The sequence below is a fragment of the Patella vulgata genome, chromosome 6 (genome assembly GCF_932274485.2).
Source record: "Patella vulgata chromosome 6, xgPatVulg1.2, whole genome shotgun sequence".
In the NCBI taxonomy this organism is placed as follows: Eukaryota; Metazoa; Mollusca; class Gastropoda; family Patellidae; genus Patella; species Patella vulgata.
The window spans coordinates 5,996,084-6,022,364 of NC_065884.2; the positions used below are offsets into that span (position 1 = coordinate 5,996,084).

Below are 26,281 nucleotides of genomic sequence, written 5' to 3' on the forward strand. Positions count from 1 at the left end.
TAGACATATTCCACAAGCCATGTCAAACGATGACGTCATATTCTTATCTGGAGAGCATGCGCAATAAATACTATCGATGTAGACTGGAATAACCAGACGCTAGAGGTTGCCATTCGGTTGAGACTTCTGGCGTATTTCGCCGAAAATAACTGATTTGAAATTAGAGTAAAAACGGAAACGATTGAATGTATACATTCATATTACAATATTATATGCGTTGCAACCCATTTGTGTCAATTTCTAGGTCCAAAATATTAGCGATTTAGCCCCTTTAAGTAATATGATCCAGCTTTAAAAAAGGGTGATGTCACATTTTTAGACAGATGTACTTTTAAAGAAGGTAAACATATCTAAATTCGTTCTTATATTACATTTGTTAATACAACAATAAGTATTTTAACCATACAGTGGTATTTCCACCATTGATCTTTGAAAAGAAATAAAATGAAATGGGGTTTAACGTTCTACTGTTCTGCTCCGAACTAGGCTAATGAAGACGGGCATACGCCATACAGTGTGCTATGAGGGAAATTTTGCTCGGATAGCGGCACATGGCCTACTCTTAGATCGAATTCCAACTGTCAAGCGATCTTTTACATGCTCGCCAATGTGTACATGGGACCTCGGTTTTTCATCCCATCCGAACAACCAGACAGCTGTCTTTGTCAGGCTCTCCGTCCTGCATCACTGACATTTGACAAGGGAGAACCAATGTAGGGATAGAACAACTGACCTCCAGGCTAGCGAGCCAGCGTCTTACCCACTTAGCTACCGTGATCCCCAGCCGTCTTTGAATGTCACAGGTTTTCTATCAAATAAACTGAGAAAATAAATGTCTGTTGACCCAAGTAATAATTTGAATTTAATCAAAACAAAGGGAAAAAAGTTGACCAGACAACCGAGGTGAAAATGTAAAGACGTATGAACTACAGCAAGATTACAAGACCTACCTGTTCAGGCGACGACGTAACTATTAGTAATTTATTTAATAAACACCCTGCGATCTGTTTTTGTTGTTGATTACCCTCTAAAATTCTTGCTGTAAATAAAACAATATAAATATTACATAATAATTTACTTAGAATTTAAATAATTTGTTGAGTAATTATTGTGCTTCCATTTAATAAAATTGTTTATTTAGTCTTTGTGTTTATGACAAATGTGAAACGGAGTAGAAACAATATACTAATTTTTGGATATGGCAGCCATTTAGGGCAGAGATATATTCTTGAGGAATGAAGTATAATGTGTCTCAGCAACACACCTGGCCGTATGTAATATAAATATAAACAAGACACACGTACCTCCTACACCATGCCATGTTCTATCAACAGATGTTTCCGATAGTTTGGCCAATAATTCACAAACTTGAACATAAACTTTACTCTCTACGCTACAATTCTGTAAAATAATACAAAATATTCAAATATAAACTGGACATTTCTACAAAATACAATCTGTTTAAAACACAATAAATAAATAACTATTTATGTAAAAATTATAAATGTAAACATGGCAAACACAAAGAAATAAAATAACTTTTCAATCTATAATAAAGAAATTTAAATTGTAAAGTTGTTAGAGTGTTCACAAGCTTCAACAAAGTGGGCGTATAAAAAGGAAACATAATATGAGAGGGGGTTATATATATATGTGTTGCCATGGTTTTAGAGAGAGAGAGAGAGAGAGAGAGAGAGAGAGGTCAAGTCTACTCGACACAAACTAGATCATTTCTGGAATAACATATAGTTCAATTTTATTTCAATAATTTGTATGCGCATAGCAGTCTTTAATTAGCTGTGGGAGGAAACCAGAGGACCTGGAGAAAACTCATGAGGTTGGACAGGCGACTGTACTGCTTGTCACCTACAAGCGGGGAATCGAAACCATGCCACTTGACTCAATGACAGACCCTATGATGCAACGTGCATGCGATAACCATTCGGCCACCCAACATGCTCACAACAAATAAATAAATCATAATTTACATAAACATTATAAATATTAAAGCTGAACTATTTTAAAATTAGTAAAATAGGTTATATAATTTTAGCGATGTTATAATATTGTATATAGTAATATTGTTATAAAATAGGAAACATAATATTAGAGGGGGTTATATAAGTGTTGCCATGGTTTTAGAGAAATAGGTAATATAATTTTAGAGGAGGCTATGTAATTCATGCATCATACTAACCCTTAAAACTTCTACAATAAATGTGAAACTCTTTTTACTGACAATCGGATTTGTCCAATGTTCTTCTAATATTTCTTCCATACAATCCTAGAAACATAAAAACGCAACCATATAAAAAAAACTTACATTTTCAACATGGCCTATAAGTCTATTGACAACAAGAGCACGTTAAAGATCCCCACACACTTACTAGTGCTACACGCCTATGTGTACATGGGACCTTGGTGTATCGTCACATCTGAATGACTAGACAGCATCACTGACAAGGGTAAACCAAGTTGGAAAATCCGATGAACTTTCTCAGCCAATGCAGGGATCGAAGACGCGACCTCCAGGCTAGCGAGCCAGCATCTTACCCACCATGGCTCCCACCAGCACTACCACACTTACCTGATGGATGTATAACAGATACTAGAACACGTTAAAGATCCCCCCAACTTACCTCATGATGTATAGTAGATACTAGAGCTATCAATAATCTATTTATAGTACAGCCTTTCCATCCTTTATCTAACTCATCTTGTAAACATGGTAATAATCTCTTCTTAAATATTTTACTACTGGCCTGTAATACAATAAATATCTTAACATTATACTCCACTCGACAAAAACTAGGTCAGTTAGGGATTAATATGGTTCAATTTTATTTCAATAATTCGCGTGCGCATAGAGGTCTTTAGCTGTGAGAGGAAACCGGAGGACCCAGAGAAAACTCATGATGTAGGATAGGCGAAGCTACTCCTTGTCATGTACCATCTGGGAATCGTAGCCACACCATCTGACTTAATGCGATACCTTATGATACAACACGCACGCATTAACCATTCGGCCACCCAACTCCCCTTCATGCCTGTTTACTTCCTGATAATTAACCCTGTCAGACAATGGAAATCCAATCACTCTTCTTTGATTCTAGACGAAAACGTCAAAACAAACTGCCATGCAAGAGGGGGGGGGGGGGAAGAGAGAATTGCTATAAATAGAGGCGCTATATACGTCCATCATGAAAACAGGGGAGGTAATTACTAGCCTAAGCCTGTATAATGTATGGCTGACAACTGTATAATGATTGAATTTTATAAGGTTTAATGAGAGCTCTGTCAGGAGACCGAATCCAATATGAGACTATTTTTGTTTAAATACAGGATAGACTGTTATTTCAATTTATCAACTAGTTTAAGATCATATAGGAATCCATGTCAACAATCTTATGATTTATAGCGCTGTATGGACTATTTTCACAAAAACGTACAAATAATGATAAAAACAAATGGTAATTATCAATTTTTAAGGAAATTTTCACTGTATTCTATAGATTTATAACTCAAAGAGGAAGGGAGATTACTCTACCTGTTTGGTAGTGATAAACCTAGTGATTGAGAGCGCAATATAAGCGGTAACAGTGAGAAAAGGGAGGTTACTCTACCTGCTGTATCAGTAATGTTAGACCTTGTGAACAGATCGACTGTAAATACATCTTCTCTTTACAAAGTTTAAATAAAGTTTTAATAACTTCTCCCCCATACTCTTTACCATCTCCCTATAATTAAAAATATCAAATATTTTAATAACTTCCCCCTAAGCTCCTTACCATGTATACATGAATGAATCAAAACACTTTAACAATCTCAATGAAAAGTGAAAAGAGAGAGAGAGAAAGAGAGAGAGAGAGAGTGTTTAACATCAACTCTTTCATTAATTCACTAGCTGTTAGGGGTCTTTAACAGTTGGAGGAAACCGGAGGACCCAGAGAATACCCACGAGGTTGGACAGGCGACCCTGGCACATACAACCATGGAATCAATACCACGCCAGTTGACTCAATGACAGACCATATGATACCAAGCTAACTATTCTGACATCCACCCCCCACCCCCCTCAATGAAAAGAAATGTTGATTAGAAGAACAACAAAGAATAAATGCATGCTAAAAATGAAATCCAATTACAGTTAGTCGTAAATGTATCAGTCATCATATTTAACACAATACTTTGGTCATTTTGAGAGTAACATGTTATGGTAAATTTATGGGAAATTCTACCTAACCAGTTTACGTTACATCTTATGTAAACAATACATGCGCTATCGTGCCAATGATCTACGACATCTTACACAGAGTAACAGAGTTAGAACAAAGGCTTTCGCATTAGTTCTGTGAAACAGATTGTGGTTATGTGTGCAATAAAATGGGGAGAAATTTGCTACAACACTTTCCTTCTCAGTCTAGCAGGCACCACTCCTGACAAGTGAGAACCAGGAATGAAAACTCTGAAAGTTTCTACTCAACCCAGTCAGGAATTCAAACCTGTGGCAGAGACTAGAAGTCCCCCCATTTTCCAGGATTTAGCAAAAAATTTCATCTTCTGTCATATCTATAGAATACAGCTGCAGTTTATAATACTAATACTATTATTTTTTACTGCTTGTAACAACCATTTGTGGTGTGTCTTGTCTTCTGGGTTTTATTTTTTGCATTTGTGGATTATCTCCCTTGTTGGAAGTTTTGATCTTCATTTTAATCTGACATTGTTCTAATGTCTGTGTATGCTATCTGTCTTGTCCGCGGGTTGGTCTTACAGTGTTTGTTGTCCGCTAGTTGGTCGTAAGGTGTTTATTTTTCTGTAGTGCAGTCCTCTTGCACTTATTATTAGACTAGAGAATGTTTTTAAAAGATTAATTATCTCCCCTTCTTACCTTTATCAATCTATGTGACTGAATCAAACTGAGATAAACAAAAGCCTGACCTAACATCAACCCTCCACATTCCTACAATATAAAACAATATAATACATATTTATAAAGAGAGAGAGAGAAATGGGGTTTAACGTCCACTCGACACAAACTAGGTCATTTCGGGACTAACACATGGTTCAATTTTATTTCCGTAATTCGCTTGCGCGTAGGGGTCTTTAGCAGTGGGAGGAAACCGGAGGTTGGACAGGCGACCCTACTCCTTGTCAAGTACAACCGGGGATTCGAAACCGCGCCAGTTGACTCAGGTTGACTCAATGACAGACTTAATGATACAGCGCGCACGTGCTAACCACTAAGCCATCCAACCCCCCCACATATTTATAAACATTTCTATGAAATATTACGTAATACACACTTATAATAGTTATATATAATTTGTGGACATTTGCTTGATAAACGTGGGGGTCAAGGTAGCTAATCATTACCCTGGAGGTCAGGTGTTAGATATCTGCATTGGCAGAGAAAGTTCATCCAGATTTTCCGGCATTGTTCCTTCTAGTCAGTGATGCAGGACGGAGGGCCTGACAAGGACAGCTGTCTAGTCGTTCGGATGGGACGAAAAACCGAGGTCCTGTGTACACATTGGCGTGCACATAAAAGATCCCTTGATTGTTAGAATTCGATATAAGAGTAGACCGTAGTGCTGCTATACGGGCAAAATTTCCCTCATAGCACACTGTATGGCATATGCCGGTCTTCATTAGCCCAGTTCAGCTTGATAAAGATGGGAGAATCCACATCGAAATGCTGTATAGTAATAAATCGAGCAATTGTGTATCCATAAAATTGTGTATCTTCTGGGGGGTTGGATGGCCGAATGGTTAGCACGTGCGTGCTGTATCAAAAAGCCTGTTATTGAGTCAACTGGCGTGGTTTCGAATCCCCGGTTGTACGTGACAAGGAGTAGGGTCGCCTGTCCAACCTCGTGGGTTTTCTCCGGGTCCTCCGGTTTCCTCCCACTGCTAAAGACCCCTACGCGCAAGCGAATTATTGAAATAAAATTGAACCATATGTTAGTCCCGAAATGACCTAGTTTGTGTCGAGTGGACGTTAAACCCCATTTCCCTCTCTCTCTCTGTATCTTCTGTTAATTTGTTGCGATGTTTTAGCTATTTTATAAGCCAATTAGTATTTTGTGAAAATCATTACACGAATACGTTAACAATACATTTCTTATCACAAAAAAAAAATCAAACTTGCGAGCCCTAAGAAACGGAATGACCAAAATAATAACGAGAAGATGCTGTACAGAAAAACTATTACAACTGACCTGTTTTTGGTCGTGTGATGAGAAGTGAAGATGTTTTTCTGTTAAATCTAAAACTTGTTTTACAGGGACGTCGAGATTTCGTAATATCTGAGTTAAAGCCAACGAGAAACCCAATCTTGACCATTTTCTTCCTGATGATAGCCCTTTAATCAACCTCTCTAACGTATACACCAAGGTCGGACATAATTCATCTGTTTTCTGTAAAAAAATAAGAGAAAATTAATTTCAGATCAACATGAAATTCCTCAGGTGACACCATTATATATATGTGTTTTATTCGTAATTATCCAACATTTTGCATCTGGAACCCTTGCTCTAATCGACACAAACTAGGTCATTTCAGGACTAACATATGGTTCAATTTTATTTCAATAATTCGCTTGCGCGTTGGGGGGTCTTTAGCAGTGGGAGGAAACTGGAGGACCCGGAGAAAACCCACGAGGTTGGACAGGTGACCATACTCCTTGTCACGTACAACTGGGGAATCGAAACCTTGCCAGTTGACTCAATGACAGACCGCATGATACAACGCATCTGTGCTAACCATTCGGCCATCCATCCCCCTGAGTAGCCATAAAATGACTAGACCTCTTTAGCCTTTTAACATTACCACCCTCGACTTCAACGTAGACATGTAAATCTGCTTGAGACCCAGAGAGGTTACGTGTTAACAATATCTCTCTGCACAATGGAGTAACAGACTTTGTGACCCATTTAATTCAACTACTGAAGTGATGCTTTTGTTTAACAGCACTAGAATCTATAAAATGACTATTCGTGATCTTTGGAAACTGCAAAAGCCTGCGTGACTTGATCAATAAGGTTGAAAGGCCTATTTTACCCCAATAAACAAAGTCAACATTTTCTGACACCCTTTTAACCGATATCCATTATAAAATGTGATCAGAGGCCTGGGATAGATCTAATGTTTCTGACCTCAACTGAGAATGGAAATCACTTGCTTGCCACATTCTGAACAATGACAGCCCATCATGTTTACCCCTCCTTTTGATAACCATTACGCCAAGGATCAACTTATAAAATGTCTGCTTTACACAGAGATTAAAAGACTACTGAAATAAAGCAGCCTAAATGATGTGGCTTGTTATTCAGCAGTTTTGTTTTTGAAAAAAAAAGATTTTTATCAGTTTTGTCAGGGCCTTACAGATTCTTCAGAATTCTCTTGCTTCTTGGTTAGATGTTTCACGAGTTCATTGGATGCCTTGATCCTGGCATTATCCTGTCCTTCTGATAAAGTCCAGAATAATTTGAGGACATATTCATCTGTTTTAGTTTTAATAGCTGTGGGTTTATTATTTTCAGCAGCCATGTGCTCCACTGCCATGTTGATTACATTCCAGTACGCATGCGCCACAGGAAGTCTTTACCATTTCAATATGGCGGACTACGAGTCTAATAATCGAGGATACGGCGACAGAAATCGTGGTGGCTTTGATGGGTAATATATCATTTACGAAAAAATTTGATATGTATTTTACCCATAACTCAGACTCCTTCAAATGCAACCAAAATTACGACCATGACACAAGTGTATCCCCTCGAATCGGCAACAACCTGGGAGTGAACAGCGGTGCATGCTTTCTTTTCGGCACTCTCCTGTACAATCTTCAGGCCACAGAAGACGAAAAGCGTGGGCACTGACGGAAATGGGGATTTTTAGTACATGTTCTTAGAAGGAAAGCCATGGTTGGATTTTGGCTTCTAAGTAAGTTCGAAATGAAGCCGTATCATGTCAAAATGCCCGAAGAAAATTATTCTATGTCCAGTTGAAGAAGGAGAATGGTGAATGAAGAAAAAAGCAACAAAACCATGATTTAAGATCAGCACAAATCTGTTGACTACACCATAAAGATTACAAGTTGTAATTTCTCCTGTTTCATGCACACGTACAAGAACTAGTGATTCTTTCATTTTAAATTCACTTCCCATCCGATCTGATGGTTTTATTCTCAAAATCAAACATTTGTCATTAGATAGAAATAGAAATGATCTGTTCATCACTGTTGTTACTTCCCCCTAGATCAAAAAATAGATTGAGGGGGAAAACAGTTTTGGGATGAAACCGCCTAGGGGGTTGAAATGATATTGAGATGAAGCAGCCAAGTGGGTGAAACGGTATTGAGATGTACAAGTATGTTAATAAAGAACACTGTAAATCTGTCACAAATAGTCCATTCAGGCAATTATCGCCAGTGATTTTAAGACGGGATAGTGTTCACACATACATTTACGGTATAACCCAGTTATTTTAAGACAGGATACAGGACTTTAGCCCAAACTACTTTAGAAGTTAGAGATAATTAGCTCTCTGTGCATTCCCAAAGCACGTTGCATAAAACGACATGTTGGGGAATCCTCACTTTGCATAAAAGTAAAACTACATGTTGGGAAATCCTCACTTTACAAAAAACTACATGTTGGGGAATCCTTACTGGGCATTTCCACGGTAACGGACGTACATTTTGAATTCGCTTATATTACTTCCAATATTATCTAACCATGAATAATTAACTGTTTGAGTTTTATATAGCATTAAAGACATATGATTTAAGTATCAATTGACATGATTTTATTTGTTCATGAACACTGGAAATTAATAAATATTCGCTCCTCAAAGTATAGGTAACGGACATACAGAAATGAACACCATGATTTGCCTGCATGAACATAGTTTCAAAACTCTGTAAATTGTCTTGTGGAAATTAAAAGTTTTAATACTACAATGTACATGTGTACTGCATAATCACTTCTTACATTTGGATTCTCGTAACCCAGTATATTAGAAATTATTGTGGTAACGGACGTACATATTTTCTGATAACGGAAGTACGAGTGCAAATTGCTAACCCATTACATGAAATATGTAAACTTTCAAATAATGGGATTATAGATAATAATAATAGTTAACTCATTTGATTTAATGGAGCAGTTACTTTGCTAAAAACATTACTCCTTGAATAAAATTTTGGTAACAGACGTACATTTTTACCCTAAAATTTTGGTAACGGACGTACATACATCTATGAAACCCTAAGTAATTCAGAGAATTTTGGCAAATTATTTCTTTTTATGCTCATAATATCAAGAATGGTTGATGTTAGCTTTAAATATGAGTTTTTGAACAGTTCCATAAATAAATATGAATGCGAGAGATAAAATGGAAATATTTGGTAACGTGAAATAATGTGGAAAGTAACAGACTTACATGTATGAAAACCCAAGTTATTGTAAGAATTTTTGCAAATCTTTTCTTTTTACGGTCATTATAGTAAGAATGGGTTATTCTAGGTTTAGATATGAAGTTTTAAATAATTCCATATAAAAATATGAATGAGAGAGAAAAAAATGTAAATATTTGGCAACAGACGTACATTCTCATAGTGATATTTTTTAAATGTTGGGTACCTTCATAAAAATATATTATTTTAATGTTTAAATATTATGTTTATATACATTGTCAGATAACTAATGCCAAATCATTCATATGAGTCAGAATAATCAAACAAACACAAAGTAAGAAAATACAATAGAATTATAAATTCAACATTTACAACATAAACCTTGACACAAGACCAAATAAAAAAAAAATCGGGAGAGTTTCCGCCCAAATTGAGATTTTTCTTCAAAATGTGGATTATTTCCCACCATAAGATACTCTTTTTGTCCACTTATCAACTAATTGAATTTTTCACCTAATTGCATACGTTGGCTTGGAATTGCCCTACTTTACAAAAAACTACATGTTGGGGAATCCTCACTTTACATAAAACTACTTGTTGGGGAATCCTTACTTTACATAAAACATAAATCAGTGACAAACTAAAGGAATTACATTGGCTACCAGTTAGATCGCGAATTGAATATAAAATCCCAACGACTGTATATAAAAGTCTCTTCTCTATATCCGCTCCCAGCTATATGAAACAGATGTTTACACTGTATAGTGATGTACAGATACGCTGCAACCTCAGATCCTCGAATGATAACACATTACTATCTGTATCGAAATATAAAAAGCTACGTGGAAAATATTCTTTCCCTGTTAATGGTGCAATTCTCTGGAATGATCTTCCAAAAATAATGCGGGAACTACCTACATTTACAGAATTTAAATCTGTTTTAAAAACTCATCTATTTAATAAGGTGTGATTATAAATATACTCTAGGGATACTTTCTATATAATATACAATGTGGCTGAACAGCGCTTACAAATGACCATTGGACATAATGTAGCGCTATATAAGACAATTATTATTATTATTATTACTTGTTTGGAAATTGATGTCAAATTTTTTTTATTTTGCAGGGATGACAGATCTTATGGCCGCAGTGGAGGTTATGGAGGAAGAAATGACAGAGGTTATGGTGGGGGAGGACGAGGGGGCTATGGGGGAGGAGGAGGATATGGTGGTAGAGATGGAGGATCCCGAGGTGGAGGAGGAGGAAGAAAACCTTTACCAACAGAACCCCCCTACACATGTTATATTGGGAATTTACCGAAAGGGGTTGTACAGGGTGATTTAGAAGTTATATTTAAAGATTTAAAGGTAAATTTATTTCTTGTGTGACTGGAATACCTGATTTGTTTTACTACTTTAGCTTAATCTTAAACACAGTTACTGTGGGAACAATACACTGTAACCCAGGTATCATTTAATCTTGTGTATCTAGCACTAATTTCTTTCACATTCGTTTAATATCCAATGCGATGACTTTTTTTTAATTCTTACGCCAACTTCCAATGCCAATAGTATACACAGGACCTTGCACTGTAACCCAGGTATCGTTTAATCTTGTGTATCTAGAACTAATTTCTTTCACATTCGTTTAATATCCAATCTTTGTTTAAAAATTTGTAAAAATTGTTTAAAATCACCAAAAATCATCTAATTTGTACAAGTGTCCAGTTTAAAGCTGACTGATTAATTTTGATAATGTGTGTCCAATTTACAAGTATTTAATTTCCTGATCACTGTTAAAAAATTAATCATTATACATCATTAATCAATTGGGTTGTTTATTTTTTAACAATGATTGAGAAATTAAACACTTGTAAATTGGACACTCATTATCAAAATTGAATGGTCATCTTTAAACTGGACACAAGTACAAATTAAACGATTTATGGTGATTTTAAACAGTTTTTACAAATTTTTAAACAAAGATTTGATATTAAAAGAATATGAAAGAAATTAGTGCTGGATACACAAGATTAAATGATACCTGGGTTACAGTGTTATATGTTGTTTCATACAATCCGAATGACTAAACACTTTTCCTTGTCGCATGGATGCACACGTAAAAGATCCCTTGGCAGTTAGAATTTGATATATGCGTAGGCTGTAGCGCCGCTGTCCAGGCAAAATGTCCTTCATAGCACACTTTATGGCATAGTCCAGTCTTCATTAGCCTAGTCAGAGCAAAACAGTAGGACGTTATATTTCATTTAATTTTCCATGTCAATGGTCTTCGTTGGACAAAACCTAAGGAGCTTTTTTTCACCCAACACTTGGTTCGAACCCAGTGAGCCAGTGCCATGATTTATATTCTAGATGTGTTTTTTTTTAATACAGGTACATAGTGTTAGACTGGTCAGAGACAGAGACACAGACGAATTTAAGGGTAAGTTATATAATTTTCTACCAATTACATGAAGGGTTGGTTTCTGAAATCCAAGTCTTAATTGCTGGCATATGCTGTTTCTTTCTAGAACACCTGATGCCACTCAGGACTTTATTACCAATCACATTTCTTGCTCTTCATTATTTCAAGGGAGTCACAGTGGCTCACTGAGTAAGACCTTGGATCGGTAATCTGGAGGTCGTGTGTTCGATCCTGGTGTTGGTCGAAAAGGTTATCTGGATTTTCCCTCGTGGTTTCCCTTTGTCAGTGGTGCAGGATGGAGGGCTGACAAGGACAGATGTCTAGTTGTTCGGATGGGACAGAAAACCAAGGTCCCGTGTACACATTATTGACATTTGGAATTCGATGTAATGAATAGACAGTAGCGCCGCTACCCAGACAAAATTTCCCATAAGCACACTGTATGGTGTACGTGCGTTTTCATTAGTCCAGTCCCTAATTGACATATGTATATTTATTTCATCCCTGGCACAAGAAAAATGGAGGCGTCAGTAAAGACTATATTGATATTTTGTATATTTTCAGGTTTTGCGTATGTAGAGTTTGATGATTTAGATTCTTTAAAAGAAGCATTAACGTTTGATGGTGCGGTAAGTTGACTTTTAAAACATATCAAACAGATTGTAAGTCTAGAGGCCTGCAAATAGATGCCAGGCACTGGCACGATATATCATTAAATCAATGTACCACGATTTACCTTGGCACGATTCGTGTTTTCAATCACAAAGTCCTTGTTTCAGTTTGTAGAACCTTGTGAACCCTCAAATGACGAAAATTTTAATCTGATCTGTATGAAATTGTCTTGTAAATGCTCCCAATTACCTTTAAAAGAATAAATATGTGACAACCCTTGTCGACCGCTCAGACGATTTAGCTGCTGTGGGTGTATGTTTCGTTGCCTGGCAAGCTATCTTTTAAAGGGTTTTTTTTGTCGCTTCAGAATGTACTGTCAATCTTATTATCCATATCACATATTATCCGTGTCACACATTATCCATATCATATGGGGGGTGTTGGATGGCCGAATGGTTAGCACACGCGTGTTGTATCATAAGGCCTGTGTCATTGAGTTAACTGGCGTGGTTTCGAATCCCCGGTTGTACGTGACAAGGAGTAGGGTCGAGTGGACGTTAAACCCCATTTCTCTCTCTCTCTCTCTCCATATCACATATTATATTGTTTTGGTCCTTATCAATATCTTGATATAAAACAGCTTTATTTCTACGACATCACCAAGACTAAAAATATCTATTATTCATTTATCCTGTATTGTAGCACCTGAATCAGAATATGTATCATATCGTGACTGTCGTGGCATTACTCAGCACTACTTTTTAACTTGTACATGTACATGATATCTTTAGAATTGTGTCGGACAAGGATTAAAAATATACTACTAAAAAGAAATCTGTGACTGACAAAATGACAATCTCCAGGAATTGTGCCAGACAAAAAGTTTTAATTTGTTCTGACAATTTGTGTGACATGTGCCTTAATTCCAGGCCGGCTAGCCGATCAACACAGAGGCAGACTTCGAAACAATGGGTTCCTGCTGGTACTCTTTGTAACTGCTAACAGAAGGGTGTAAATATATTGTCTCAAGTTTGATCATGTGTTCACCCGTAATTCGGCTTTTGCTTGTTTGTCTATAAGATCTGCTTAGTTGTTTTTTCTTTTTGTAAATTTTTGAAGATGTTTCCATTAATCTTGATTAGTAGGCTTATTATTAATTAAAATGTCTGTTATTATTTTATAGTTATTTGAAGATAAAAATTTACGAGTGGACGTAGCGGAAGGTAGAAAGAAAGATAATAATCGTGGTGGTGGAGGTATGTAACACTTGATACCACTTCTCTCGTTTCAATTCACAACACTAGTCCGTTCTCTTGTATTTTCCCGTTTATACTACTGCAATAGTTTACTTGCCGGAATTAATAAAACATCAATATATGAACTGCAGTGCATGCAAAACAAGGAAGCATGGCTCGTAACACAAACTCCTTTGAGAGAAAATATCACCCTTATACTTAGTTCACTTTACTGTCTTCCAGTGCAAGTGAGAAATGACTTCCAATCGCTGCCTCTTACACATCATTTGCATGTCCTCGATACTGTGTAATGCCATCCTATCTAAGAGAACTTTTGGTGCCTTACATGCCATAAAAAAAATCTTTAGATGAAATACTAAGAACAACCTTGTTGTCCCGAAATATAAACTCAGTAGGATGTTAAATTCATTTCATTTATATTCAAAACCGAGGTCCCGTGTACACATTGGCGTGCACGTAAAAGATCCCTACGTAAAAGAGTAGGCCGTAGTGCTGCTGTCTGGGCAAAATTTCCCTCATAGCACACTGTATGGCATATGCCCGTCTTCATTAGCCCAGTTTCGGAGCAGAACAGTAGTACATTGTGCACAGGCTTATGTCTGACCAAAAGTCCATGCCCTAACTTTTCATTACCACCAACCATACCTTCATATTGCTTTACCAACAGGATTCCGTGGTGGTCGAGGTGGAGGTGGTCGAGGCGGTGGTAACCGTGGTGATTACAGAGATTATGACAATTTTGGCGGAAGACGAGGTGGAGGGGGATATAGAGGGGGAAGAGGAGACGATAGATATGATAGTAGAGGAGGAGGTAGTTATGGAGGCCGAGGAGGAGGAAGAGATTCCAGACCTAGACATGATAGTTTTAACGATCCTGAATTAGTGGAACCGACAGCAGGTTAGTTATCTTTTTTTTAAGATTAAAACAAATTTAAAACCAGAAGAATGTTGTTTAAAGGGACAATAACACTCTTGCTGGCTTGACAGCTCCAGAAAATAAAAAATAGCCTTATTCTAAGTACTAGATATGTTAGTGTCCTACCTGTTGTGTAAATTATCCACTAAATCCTATTTTACTAGTCCAGAGGGTTCAAAAATATTTTTAAATCCAAGTCACATTTGAAAAGCTTTACGTCAGGCTTTTCAAATCATTTAGTTGAATTTTTCCAATTTTTTAAATTAGGTGTGTTAAGATGAAATTTGTATCATCAATTAATTGGAATATTGTAAAATAGTACAATTTGTTGACTAGAATAAAGATTGGGACATATTATTCAGTTACAACAAGAGTGGTATTGAGCCTTTAACTTCAGTAAAACAATTTTAAGAATTCCTTTCAGTGTTACTTAAATGTGCATTATGTAAGAGCTAAATCTGTCTTTCTTTTGGCCTCAAATGTCATATATAAATTATTAATTGACATTTATTGGCATGCCAAGCCCATAATCAACTCCCTAGATATTAGATGGTTGTGATTTGGAAAGGATTGAAACATGGTCGCCATTGAAATTTTAATTTAGAAATGGTTAATCAAGACTGTGTTTATTATCGTAATAACAGTGGCAATGAAAATCAAGATTATGATATCCTTCAAACATTGATAACTTCGCTCAGAATGAAGTAATTTGACTGAAATTTTCAATATATTTCTTTTTCATTATTGATTTTTAAGCTATTTTTCCGAGAAATGTTAGCTCTTTATCTAAATCTTACATGATGTATCTTTAAATCTGGATTTATATGGTGTTTGTTCTTCAGGCCATGTAAACAATCCCCACAAATTAAATAAAAACTTTTGTAGCCTAAAACTTTCATAAGAATAATTTGACGAGATGACATACAGAACTGTGGGTGTAAAATAAATTTGTTTGTACGGAGGTCTGATAAGCACTGCTGTCTAGAAGTTCTGATGGGACAAAAAAAAACATGGTCCTCTGTACACCTTGGCGTTCGTGTAAAAGAACACTCGCCAGATGGAATTCTATATAAGAGTATGCTGTAGCGCCGTTGTCCAGGCAAAATTTACCTCATATCACACTCTATGTCGTATACCCGTTTCATTCGCCCAGTTGGACGTTAAACCCCATTTCATTTCATTTAAACATACATTATGCAAGAGCTAAATCTGTCTATTGTAGGTCTTTCTTTAGGCCTGAAATGTTATCTAAATTATTAATTAGACATTAATTAACTTATCCAGACCATAATCAACTCTAGATGGCCTCGCTAGCCTGCGATCTTAAGTGGATTGTGAGCCGATTTACTGCATAACTTTCCTTCTCGATTAAATGATTAAATAGATAATCGAGACTATGCTGTTCATCGTACTGACTTTAGTAATGATGACCGAGGCTAGGCAGAAATTTCATTCGCTTAGTTTTCGGTTCATAGTGGATTAATTTGAATGAAATTTTCAGTAAATTGCCTTTACGTTATCTAGTTTTTATATGCCCACATTGAAATGTGGTCGTATATTGTCGTCGCCCCCGTCCGTCCGTCCGGCCGGCGTCCACAAATGCTTGTGGACGCTCTAGAGGCTAAAGTTAATATCTGATTGACTTTAAATTTATACACAGTATTTAAGGTCTTGAGACGAAGAAGCCTATTGATTTTCAGCGATTTCCGATAATTACTGCCAGAGTTATGGCCCTTGATCACTTTGAAAAATCTTGTGGATGCTCTAGAGGCCAAAGTTAATATCCAATTGACCATAGATTTGTACACAGTGTTTGAGGTCACGAGATGAAGAAGCCTATTGATTTTCAACGATTTCCGATAATTACTGCCAGAGTTATGGCCCTTGATCACTTTGAAAAATCTTGTGGACGCTCTAGAGGCCAAAGTTAATATCCGATTGACTTTAAATTTATACACAGTGTTTAAGGTCATGAGACGAAGAAGCCTATTGATTTTCAGCGATTTCCGATAATTACTGCCAGAGTTATGGCCCTTGATCACTTTGAAAAATCTTGTGGACGCTCTAGAGGCCAAAGTTAATATCTGATTGACTTTTAATTTATACACAGTGTTTAAGGTCATGAGATGAAGAAGCCTATTGATTTTCAGTGATTTCCGATAATTACTGCCAGAGTTACGGCCCTTGATGACTTCAAAGAATCTTGTGGATGCTCTAGAGGCTAAAGTTAATATCCGATTGAGTTTAAATTTATACACAGTGTTTGAGGTCGATTCCTATTGTTTTTCAACGATTTCCGATAATTACTGCCTTGATCACTTTGCAAAATCTTGTGATGCGCTAAAGGCTGAAGTTATAATCCGATTGACTTCAGATTGATACACAGAGTTTAAGATCTGTAGACGAACAAGTATATTGATTTTCAATGAATTTTTATGACTTAAACAGTTAAATCCATGATATTAAAAGCTTTGCATACAAAACGTTAGCATGGGGCAGAACTTTATAAAACCAAACAAATTCTAATAGTTTTCTGAGAATTACTTCGTGAGTTGTTGCTCTTAATCAGATTTTAGTGTATTATAAATGTTTCATTACCGAAAAAAGTAAAAATATGCGACAACCCTTGTTGACTGCCCGGACGATTTAGTTGCTGTGGGCGTATGTTTCGTTGCCTGGCAACCTATCTTTAACTATTATAGTGAGAACTGCCAACTCGTTATCGAATCTCCCATAATGTATCTTTAACATTTTGATGGTTTATTACAGAATCTGCAGCGGCTCGACCTAAACTTAAATTATTACCAAGAAGTAAACCCGCTCCTATTAACGAAGTGGTACATAGTGAGCGTAATTCTAGTATATTTGGTGTAGGGAAACCACGTGAAAGACGAGAAGGAGACGAGGAAGTAGTGGAAACAACTCGTAGTCGTACTACTAGTGAGAATAGTGTTCACTGAGATAACAGTCAATACAGATCTCATCGTGTAAATAAATTGGAGTAAGTTTAAATTTCAGAGAGAGAAAGTTTAATGTCCACTCATTTCGGGACTAATCTGATTAAAACACAGATCCTATTTAGTTTTGTTTTTTTATAATTCAAAATTTCGTTTTACTTGTCTTTACTACACTATGATCTATAACATATTACCGGCGTTCTGGTTGAAGTGAGGGATTAGCCAATGAAACGGTCTGTTATAGCGACTTCTTGGCATGCTATGCAGGGAACTGTGGGTAAACCACTAGAAACGTCAGCGCTGATTGATTAATCAATGTCTGACGTCATAGGGTCAAGCGCAACTCGTATGACCCGACACGACATTCCAGTACAACTGGTCAGATCTTCATGTAGTGTAGGCCATCGAAAGTATGAAAAAACAAAACGAAATATCAATCTATATTTTAATCAGGTAGGTTAATGCAGAATGTGGTAGAGAGTTTCGTTTCTTTATTGACAAGCATTTTGTATCTAAAAGGTCTGGTTAATCTAGAATTGGCATATTGGCTTCATTGTCAAGTCTTTACAAAACTCTCTGCCACTTCCTGCACTAACTCTTCCTTCTGTATGAGATCTATAATAATAATAATCGTATTCTATAACGCTGAGGGGATCACGGTGGCTAAGTGGGTAAGACACTGGCTCGCTAGCCTGGATGTCGGGTGTTCGATCCCTGCATTGGTTGACAAAGTTACCCCTTGTCAGTGATGCAGGACAGAGGGCCTGACAAGAACAGCTGTCTAATTGTTCGGATAGGACGGGAAGAAAACCCCAAGGCCCTGTGTACAGATTGGCGTGCACATAAAAGATCCCTTGGCAGTTGGAAGTCAATATAAGAGTAGACTGTAGTGCCGCTGTCAGGGCAAAGTTTCCCTCATAGCACACTGTATGGCGTATGCCCCTCTTTATTTGCCGAGTTCCGTCAGACCAGTAGGACGTTAAACCCCATTTCATTTCATTTGTATAGCTGGAGAAGATTTGTATAAAGCTCAACATTCAGTATTTTAATAGCCCTGACTATCCCGCGAAGGTGTGTTGAAAGGAACAGGAGCAAAAGCGCATCTTTAACGTGAAGTACTGGTAATTGAATATCCTTTCACAGAAAAGTGAATCTGTTGGAAGCGAGAAATGGCGTAATACAACCAAAAGATTAGGCGATAATTTTAAACACCTTTTTGTTTAATTACTTTCAGGATGTGGGCTTAAATTAGAGTTATCTCTCATATCACCAAGATGTACAGAATGGTCGTCAAGTCAACCAATCAAATTAATTGTTATAAAGATAGAAACCATGACTACCTACAGTTCTGCCCCTTGTTTAATTTTAATAACTGATGTGTGTTTATCTATAAGCTTAAAGACAATCTGATATATATATATATACAGTAGAGAGTGACCTTTGACCCTATGTCTGAATAATAGGTCCACATGTTTATATGTACAGAAAAAAGAGATTTATTTCATTATAGCTTATCTTTTTATTTATCACTTCAAAATAATCTGTTTGATGTTGTTTTTGTTATTTTTTTTAACAACTGCCAAAAAAGGTACTCATGAGTGCATTTAACTGTCGGTGGCGTCACCGCTGGAGATCATGTTGTGTAAACATAATTATTTTAAGAATTAAACGATATAGAACTTCACCCCAAAAGACACAAATACAGAACAAAAAAACAACCAACACATAAATTTGCCGAGATCTGTGAGAGCACGGATGACTGAATGGTTAGCACGTGCGCGCGCTGTATCATAAGGTCTGTCATTGAGTCAACTGGCGTAGTTTTGATTGTCCGGTTGTACGAGACAAGGGGTAGGGTCGCACTGCTAAAGACCCCTACGCGCAAGTGAAATATTGAAATAAAATTGAACCATATGTTAGTCCTGATATGACCTAGTTTGTGTCGAGTGGACGTTAAACCCCATTTCTCTAAGAGCACAAATTGCCGATATCAAATCTAAGTCAAGCAAATGCCAATAGCTGCTTGAAATATCTGGAAAAGTTTAGTCAATTCTAACTGAAAAATCATTAAGCAATATGTCCTCCAGCGGTGTCGACTTTGTTCAGATTATTTTGAGAAGATAAATAACGGTATCAGCTATAAACTGTATAAATCTAGCGCGACTATATCTGGTTGTCATGGTGATTTTGGTTTCTTTATTTGATTATAATGTTGTTCATTATGTTATATAGTAATCATCCTTGTGAAAATCATTCATCTAACGGCGACGTTATGCTACGCCATTTTCTGTTCATGTAACGAAATATATGTCAGGTCTCACCAGAAGCAGCTTTATCGTTGTGACGTCTTGTAAATTATTTTGATTTTTTTTTTTTTTTTTTTTTTTTAATGTTTTATATTGTGTGTGATTCTGACCTCATCCTTAGATAAACTTTATGCGTCTGCCGTCATAAGACGGCTTTTATAAACTTTTCCTGGTTCACTGGAATGCGACAGTGAGATAAAAATCAAAATGGCGGTTTTTAATGAAGCCTTTTCCACCCGGATGGGTCAACCATTTTATCAGACATACTTTTATGGGTTGGAACCGTTTCCACGGAAAGACAACTTTTGTTTCGTAAGATAAAGAATGAAAAGACAACTCTTGATAGATACATGAGATGAACATGATACTGTGATAGTTGATTGTTTAGACACTGAATTATTCATTAGAATTGGGATTTTTCAAGCCAAGTTCCCACTTGTGCGGGAAAGCTACTGCTGGCCTGATAATGAAAGGGACTGCAGGCCTGCTAAGGAAAGCGACTGGGGGCCTGATAAGGAAAGCAAATTCGGATGGTGTTGCCTAATCATTGGGAAGGGATAGAAATTCGTGGTCCACTTGCTGCCTTGGCAAATTTCTCCTTCCTAGCATTACACACTTGAAGGTAGAAAAAAATTAAAGATGCATAAATCTGTAAGAGCTAAATCTGTCTATTACAGGGTTTTATTTTGACTTCAAATGTTATATAAATTATTATTTCGACATTTATTAACATGACAACCTATAATCAACCCTTTAGGCCATCGGATGGCGCAGATGTAAACTTCAAACAGTGATAACATCGCTCAAAATAAAGTAATTAGAATTAAATTTTCAATATATTAATTTTGAATGACCTATTTTGGAACTATTATAGCAAGAATGGCCAGCTTTATATCTAAATTTTTCATAATGCTATTTTAACTTTTTGTTTAGTCTGAAAATGATGGAACTATTTCGTTGAGGAGACATTTAACTCCATTTCTGTCCTACTTAATGCTAGGCTTCCACTATCACGATTCGTGATATGATTGAAATCATGAAGTAATCGTGGTGATCCTATCATGTCTTATATATTGAGGTCAGTCGTAGCACTCGCGTTGAACGTATCCGAACGTACCTGCCCGTAGCAGATCTTGGACTCATTCGGGACAATCCTATCGTAACGCATCGGACAACAGTGGGAACGTAGCATAAACTAAATCACTTCTTTGGCAACTTCACTAAAATGGGCGTGGGAATTGTGTGTGTGTGTGATCTTCCGAGTTATTAATTATCAAATTGACTATGGCTACCATGTTGATGAAATTTCATTGAGGAATAAAATAATAACAAATGATTTTACCTTTGGTAATCTTACCCACCGGCCTTATTGCACTATTTTTGTGTACATGTACCTGGCTTAATTACCAGGGGCCTGTTTCACGAAATTATAACTAAGATAAAATCCAAATTTTAGTAGTTTGATTGGATAATATTAGATTGATTTTAGTACTTAGCCAATCAAAATTGAAGTATCTACTAAAATTGGGATCTTATCTTTAGTTAAGATTTCGAGAAACAGGGCCCTGCTGTTGAACTTTTGTGTCTGCTTTATATAATTTTGATTTGGAGTTCAGAATTTGCTAGAAGATAATAGGTCAGTAAAGAAAAATATGTTCTAGAATATTTTTAATGTCCATGTTATATAATCATTAATTGTCAATTTCATCGTGGAAAAACAGCACCAAATATAAAATAAATAGCACCATTATAGTCCTTGTAAAGAAATGGTTACTATAAAGTTATCTTTTATAAGTTCAAGCATTTGATTTCCGATAGAGAACCCACAAACAGACTTTCTCTTTGATGTAGATGTTATATATTAATAATAACACAAGTTTATGGATTTGAAATGGATTAACGTTTCAGTACTGTAACAGGTACTTGTATCTTTGTACGAGTATTCAATTTGAAATTGAAACGTTGCATGTAATAAACCAAGAAGTAGTAAATCCAGAAAGTTGTGTTATTGTAAATGTTATATCTCTACTTCTAAATGTCATTTAAGGATATTACACTTTAACCTGGGTATCATTTAATCAAATCGTTGTAGAGCCATTGTGGCTCAGTGGGTATGACGGTGGCTCGCTAACCTGGAGGTCCCGTGTTCGATCCCAACTTTGGCCCAGAAAGTTCATTGGGATTTTCTGTCAGTGGTGCAGGATAGAGGGCCTGACAAGGGACAATGTCTAGTTATACGGTTTGACGAAAAACCGAGATCCCGTTTACACATTAGCATACACGTTAAAGATCCCTTGGCAGTTTGAATTCAATATAAGACAAAATGCCCAGTCGGAGCATAACATTTTTTCATTTGTCAAATCTTTGTAAAATCATCTAGATTAAAGCTGACTGGTTAATTGGGTGATTTATGATGATTTTTACAAGATTTGAAATTGAATGAATGTGAAAGAAATTAGGACTAAATACGCAAGATGAAATGATACCCAGGTTATAGTGTTAGGTTTTATATAAAGGAAGGTGAGACAGTGAGTGATCAACTGGTTGTCTCCCCTTTCCCCCGTGTCACGATTTGTTGGTGTTAGATGTTCGTGTAGATTGCTTGTTGGTAGAGATCTGTTAGTCTCGGATTTTTACTTTGTATTTTTATATACGCAAAGTGGATTAAAACATGTTCCATCAAAACATATATATATAATAGTGGGAAAGAATTTTGTCAGGGCAGCTCCAGAATCTATAAAGTCATTGCTAAATTAATTTGAAATTTAATTATAATAAATTTACTATAGCTCTCTTTGAAACCATGGATATTATATCTTCTATACAATTTGTTTGTATGGCAAAAACAATTATTTCATTCTAGTTGATAATCATCGCAAAATTATCCATCATCATAAACCAGGGCTGTTTTATAGGGTAGCCATTGTAAAATTCATGACATTTCTGTTGTCAGGATTTGTTCCACATCTGTTACCTTATAATATCTCAGACGTGATTGGATCCACATCTGTGACTTGCAAAACCTTATAATATCTCAGATGTGATTGGATCTACATCTGTGACTTGTGGAACCTTATAATATCTGGGACATGATTGGTTCCGCATCTGTGACTTGCGGAACCTTATAATATCTCGGATATGATTGGTTCCACATCTGTGACTTACGGAACCTTATAATAACTTGGACATGATTGGTTCCGCATCTGTGACTTGCGAAACCTTATAATATCGCTAGAATGATTGGTTCTGCACATGTGATCTGTGGCAGTTGCCATTAGTGTTTGTCTTGATTTACATCTATGTGATACGCTTGTTCCGATTTGCTGTTTTAATGAGGCCTGGTGATCTTGACTTGGGTATTAAAAGACGAATGCAACCAGTCATTTGACAAATAATGTATGAATTGTTCAAAGGATACACACATGGTATAGCTCTTGATTTTTTATGGATGGAATTTTGTGAAATTGACCTGGAAATAAGCACAATGTTGTTGAGAATATTAGTATTTCTCACATTAATCTGATATCATTCTTTAAATTCTTTAAACATAAATTGTCTTTTGATCAGAATTTATTTTTGTGACTATTGTGAAACTTGTGATGGAATTTATGCATTTTATTATTGTGATGCATGTGAATGAAGAATAGCATTTAATGTTTTATTTATACTTAGTTAAAGTTTTACCAAATGGATCCTATAAATGTATAAAAAAACGGTCCCCATATGTAACTGCCTACATAAGAGTAACCAACTGGACCCTATAAATGTATAAACAAACAAGCTCCCCATAATTAAACACAAGAATTTCATTGCTTGCCTTGAGACATGAATTATCTCTCCTACTCCTTTGACTTTGGGAGCATCACTTTTTGAGACCTGTGAAATAGCTTTATTTAACATCAGCTTCCACTAAAGTGATATCGCAGACATCTTTTTGAGACAGAGTACTTGCCCTTTTATAATGATAGACTTGAACATCCAAGTTACAATGTATCACACTGAGTGCTTACTGTTTCATAATGATAGACTTGAACATCCAATTTACAATATACCACACTGAGTGCTTACTCTTTCATAATTATAGACTTGAACGTCCAAGTTACAATAAACCATACTGAGTGCTTATTCTTTCATAATGATAGACGTGAACATCCAAGTTATAATATACATGTACCACACTGAAGGCTTGCCCTTCCATAATTATAGACTTGAACATCCAAGTTACAATATACCACACGAGTGCTTGCCCTTCCATAATGATATGTTTGAACATCGCAGTTACAATGTATCACACTTTTGGAAGGTTGTTGACTCTCCCCAGCCCCTATCAAATCATGTACCCCATTTTAGATAGATATTTTTTTTTATGTCTCTTCAGCTCACTTGCAACACGTTTTAGAAGCTTGGTACACTAGGCTCCCTCCCCCACCCTTTTTGGAAGCTTGGTACACCAGGCTCCCTCCCCACCCACATCGGTACCTCCCGATTTATAAAAAAATTTCACTTCCACTTTTTCACCTTTTGTGTACGACTTGAATTAGTTGTAAGTTTTATTTCATCACACTTGTGACATTCACAGCCATATATAAAGAGAGTATGGCCAATTTCAGTCATGGTCGCCATTCTGTTGGTGTGTAGTTCTAATACATCAACATTAGAACTATATAAATGATAGTTTTGTATCAAGCTGATTAAAACACAGATCCTATTTCGATTCGTTTTTTATAGTTCAAAATTTCATTTTACTTTTCTTTACTGCACCTAGGATCTGCAAGAGTTGTTATTTTATCGGCATTCTGGTTGAAATGAGTGATTAGCCAGTAAAACGGTCTATTACGGTGAGTTCTTGGTGTGCGATTGCACATAACTGTGGGTAAACAAATAGAAACCTCAACGCTGATTGATTAATCAATGTCTGACATCATAGGGTCAAAAGCCACTTGTGCAACCCCTGACATGACTTTCCACTACAACCGGTCAGATCTTCATGTAGTGTAGGCCATCAAAAGTATAAAAAAAAATGAAACGAAATATAGATCTGGGTCCTGTTTCACAAAATTTTAACTAAGATAAAATACAAATTTTAGTAATTTGATTGGATAATATTAGATTGATTTTAGTGATTAGCCATACAAAATTGAAGTATCTACTAAAATTTGGATTTTATCTTTAGTTAAGATTTCGAGAAACAGAGCCCAGACCAAAACAGCCTATTTTGTTAGCTAATCAATAGATTCTTCCTTCCATCATCTGTACCCGCAGTAAGGAGTTAATTCATCACAGTCTTAGACATTATTCACAAAATTTTTTTTTTTTTTAAGAATTCAATAATTTTATTGGTCAGGATCTTAAGTCTCAACCAATAAAATGATTGCATTCTTAAAATAATTGGCTTGAAGTATTGGTGATTTAGGCCCCAGACACTGTATAGTGTCTATATATGGTTGTGGTATCCTATATATGGCACTGTCAATATATGGTTATGGTGACACCTATTTATATATCGCTATGGTGACACCTGTCTATATATTACTCTGTCTATATATGGCTGTGTTGACAGACTCTGTCTATATATGGCTGTGGGTGACATCTATCTATCTATATAATACCTTGTTACATCAACCCACCAGTGTAATTGTGTACTAGAAGTTGAAACAAACATTGTATATATTTTGTGTAAAATAGTTGCATTTCTATTGATGACATTAAACAAAAAAATACAAAACAAATTTCTATAAAATAAAAATATTTTATCTTCAATTTGTGTTGGAGTTATTTCATTAGAGGTTGGATGGCCAAATGGTTAGCGCGTGCGCACTGTATCATAAGGTCTGTCATTGAGTCAACTGACATAGTTTCGATTCCCCAGTTTCACATGACTAGGAGTAGGGTCGCCTTTCCAACCTCGTGGGTTTTCTCCAGGTCCACCGGTTTCCACCCACTGCTAAAGACACCTACACAAAATTACCAAGTATGTGTCGATTGGATGTTATATCCCATTTCTCTCTCCTTCTCTCTCATCAGAATAATTATACAATATTTATATCTCCGACATAATGGGAATGGAATCCGGTCTTGTCAACACAGTACATAAATGTTTCCACCGATTTTTTTTTTTATCGAATTCCAACTGTCTAGGGCTGTTATACATGCAGTGTGTACTCACTGACCTTGTTTTATTGCCTCCAACAAACGACTAGACAATACCCCTGACAAGTTATGAGTCTTCACGGCCCTTGCATGGGCGTGATTACAGATTGTAGCCAATTAGAATTCCTTCAAAGATAGGTTGCCAGGCAACAAAACATACACCCACAGCAGCTAAATTGTCCGAGCGGTCGACAAGGGTTGTCGCATATTTATTCTTTTGTAGGTAATTAGGGGCAT

General features: G+C 36.3%; 2 protein-coding genes across 3 annotated transcripts in view; one reads left to right on the plus strand and one right to left on the minus strand.

Moving 5' to 3' along the window:
- Positions 1-7,567, minus strand: part of LOC126824912 (myb-binding protein 1A-like protein) — a 32,476-nt gene extending 24,909 nt beyond the window's left edge. For both annotated transcript variants that reach the window (XM_050554347.2, XM_056101946.1), the window contains exons 1-8: positions 7,387-7,567; positions 6,222-6,419; positions 4,892-4,963; positions 3,624-3,737; positions 2,640-2,762; positions 2,198-2,284; positions 1,305-1,401; positions 951-1,039 (exon numbers count right to left, since the gene is read on the minus strand). In XM_050554347.2, the coding sequence (XP_050410304.2) occupies positions 951-1,039; positions 1,305-1,401; positions 2,198-2,284; positions 2,640-2,762; positions 3,624-3,737; positions 4,892-4,963; positions 6,222-6,419; positions 7,387-7,566 (960 nt within the window). In that variant the 5' untranslated portion in view covers position 7,567. The remainder of the gene's footprint in view (positions 1-950; positions 1,040-1,304; positions 1,402-2,197; positions 2,285-2,639; positions 2,763-3,623; positions 3,738-4,891; positions 4,964-6,221; positions 6,420-7,386) is intronic.
- A 42-nt stretch (positions 7,568-7,609) lies between these two features.
- Positions 7,610-25,654, plus strand: LOC126824956 (eukaryotic translation initiation factor 4H). Its single transcript, XM_050554419.2, has 8 exons — positions 7,610-7,680; positions 10,550-10,790; positions 11,817-11,865; positions 12,412-12,476; positions 13,643-13,715; positions 14,383-14,613; positions 17,401-17,632; positions 18,823-25,654. Exons 1-7 carry the CDS (start codon positions 7,619-7,621, stop codon positions 17,589-17,591), a joined length of 912 nt encoding a protein of 303 aa, XP_050410376.1. The 5' UTR covers positions 7,610-7,618; the 3' UTR covers positions 17,592-17,632; positions 18,823-25,654.
- The last annotated feature ends 627 nt before the right edge of the window (positions 25,655-26,281 follow it).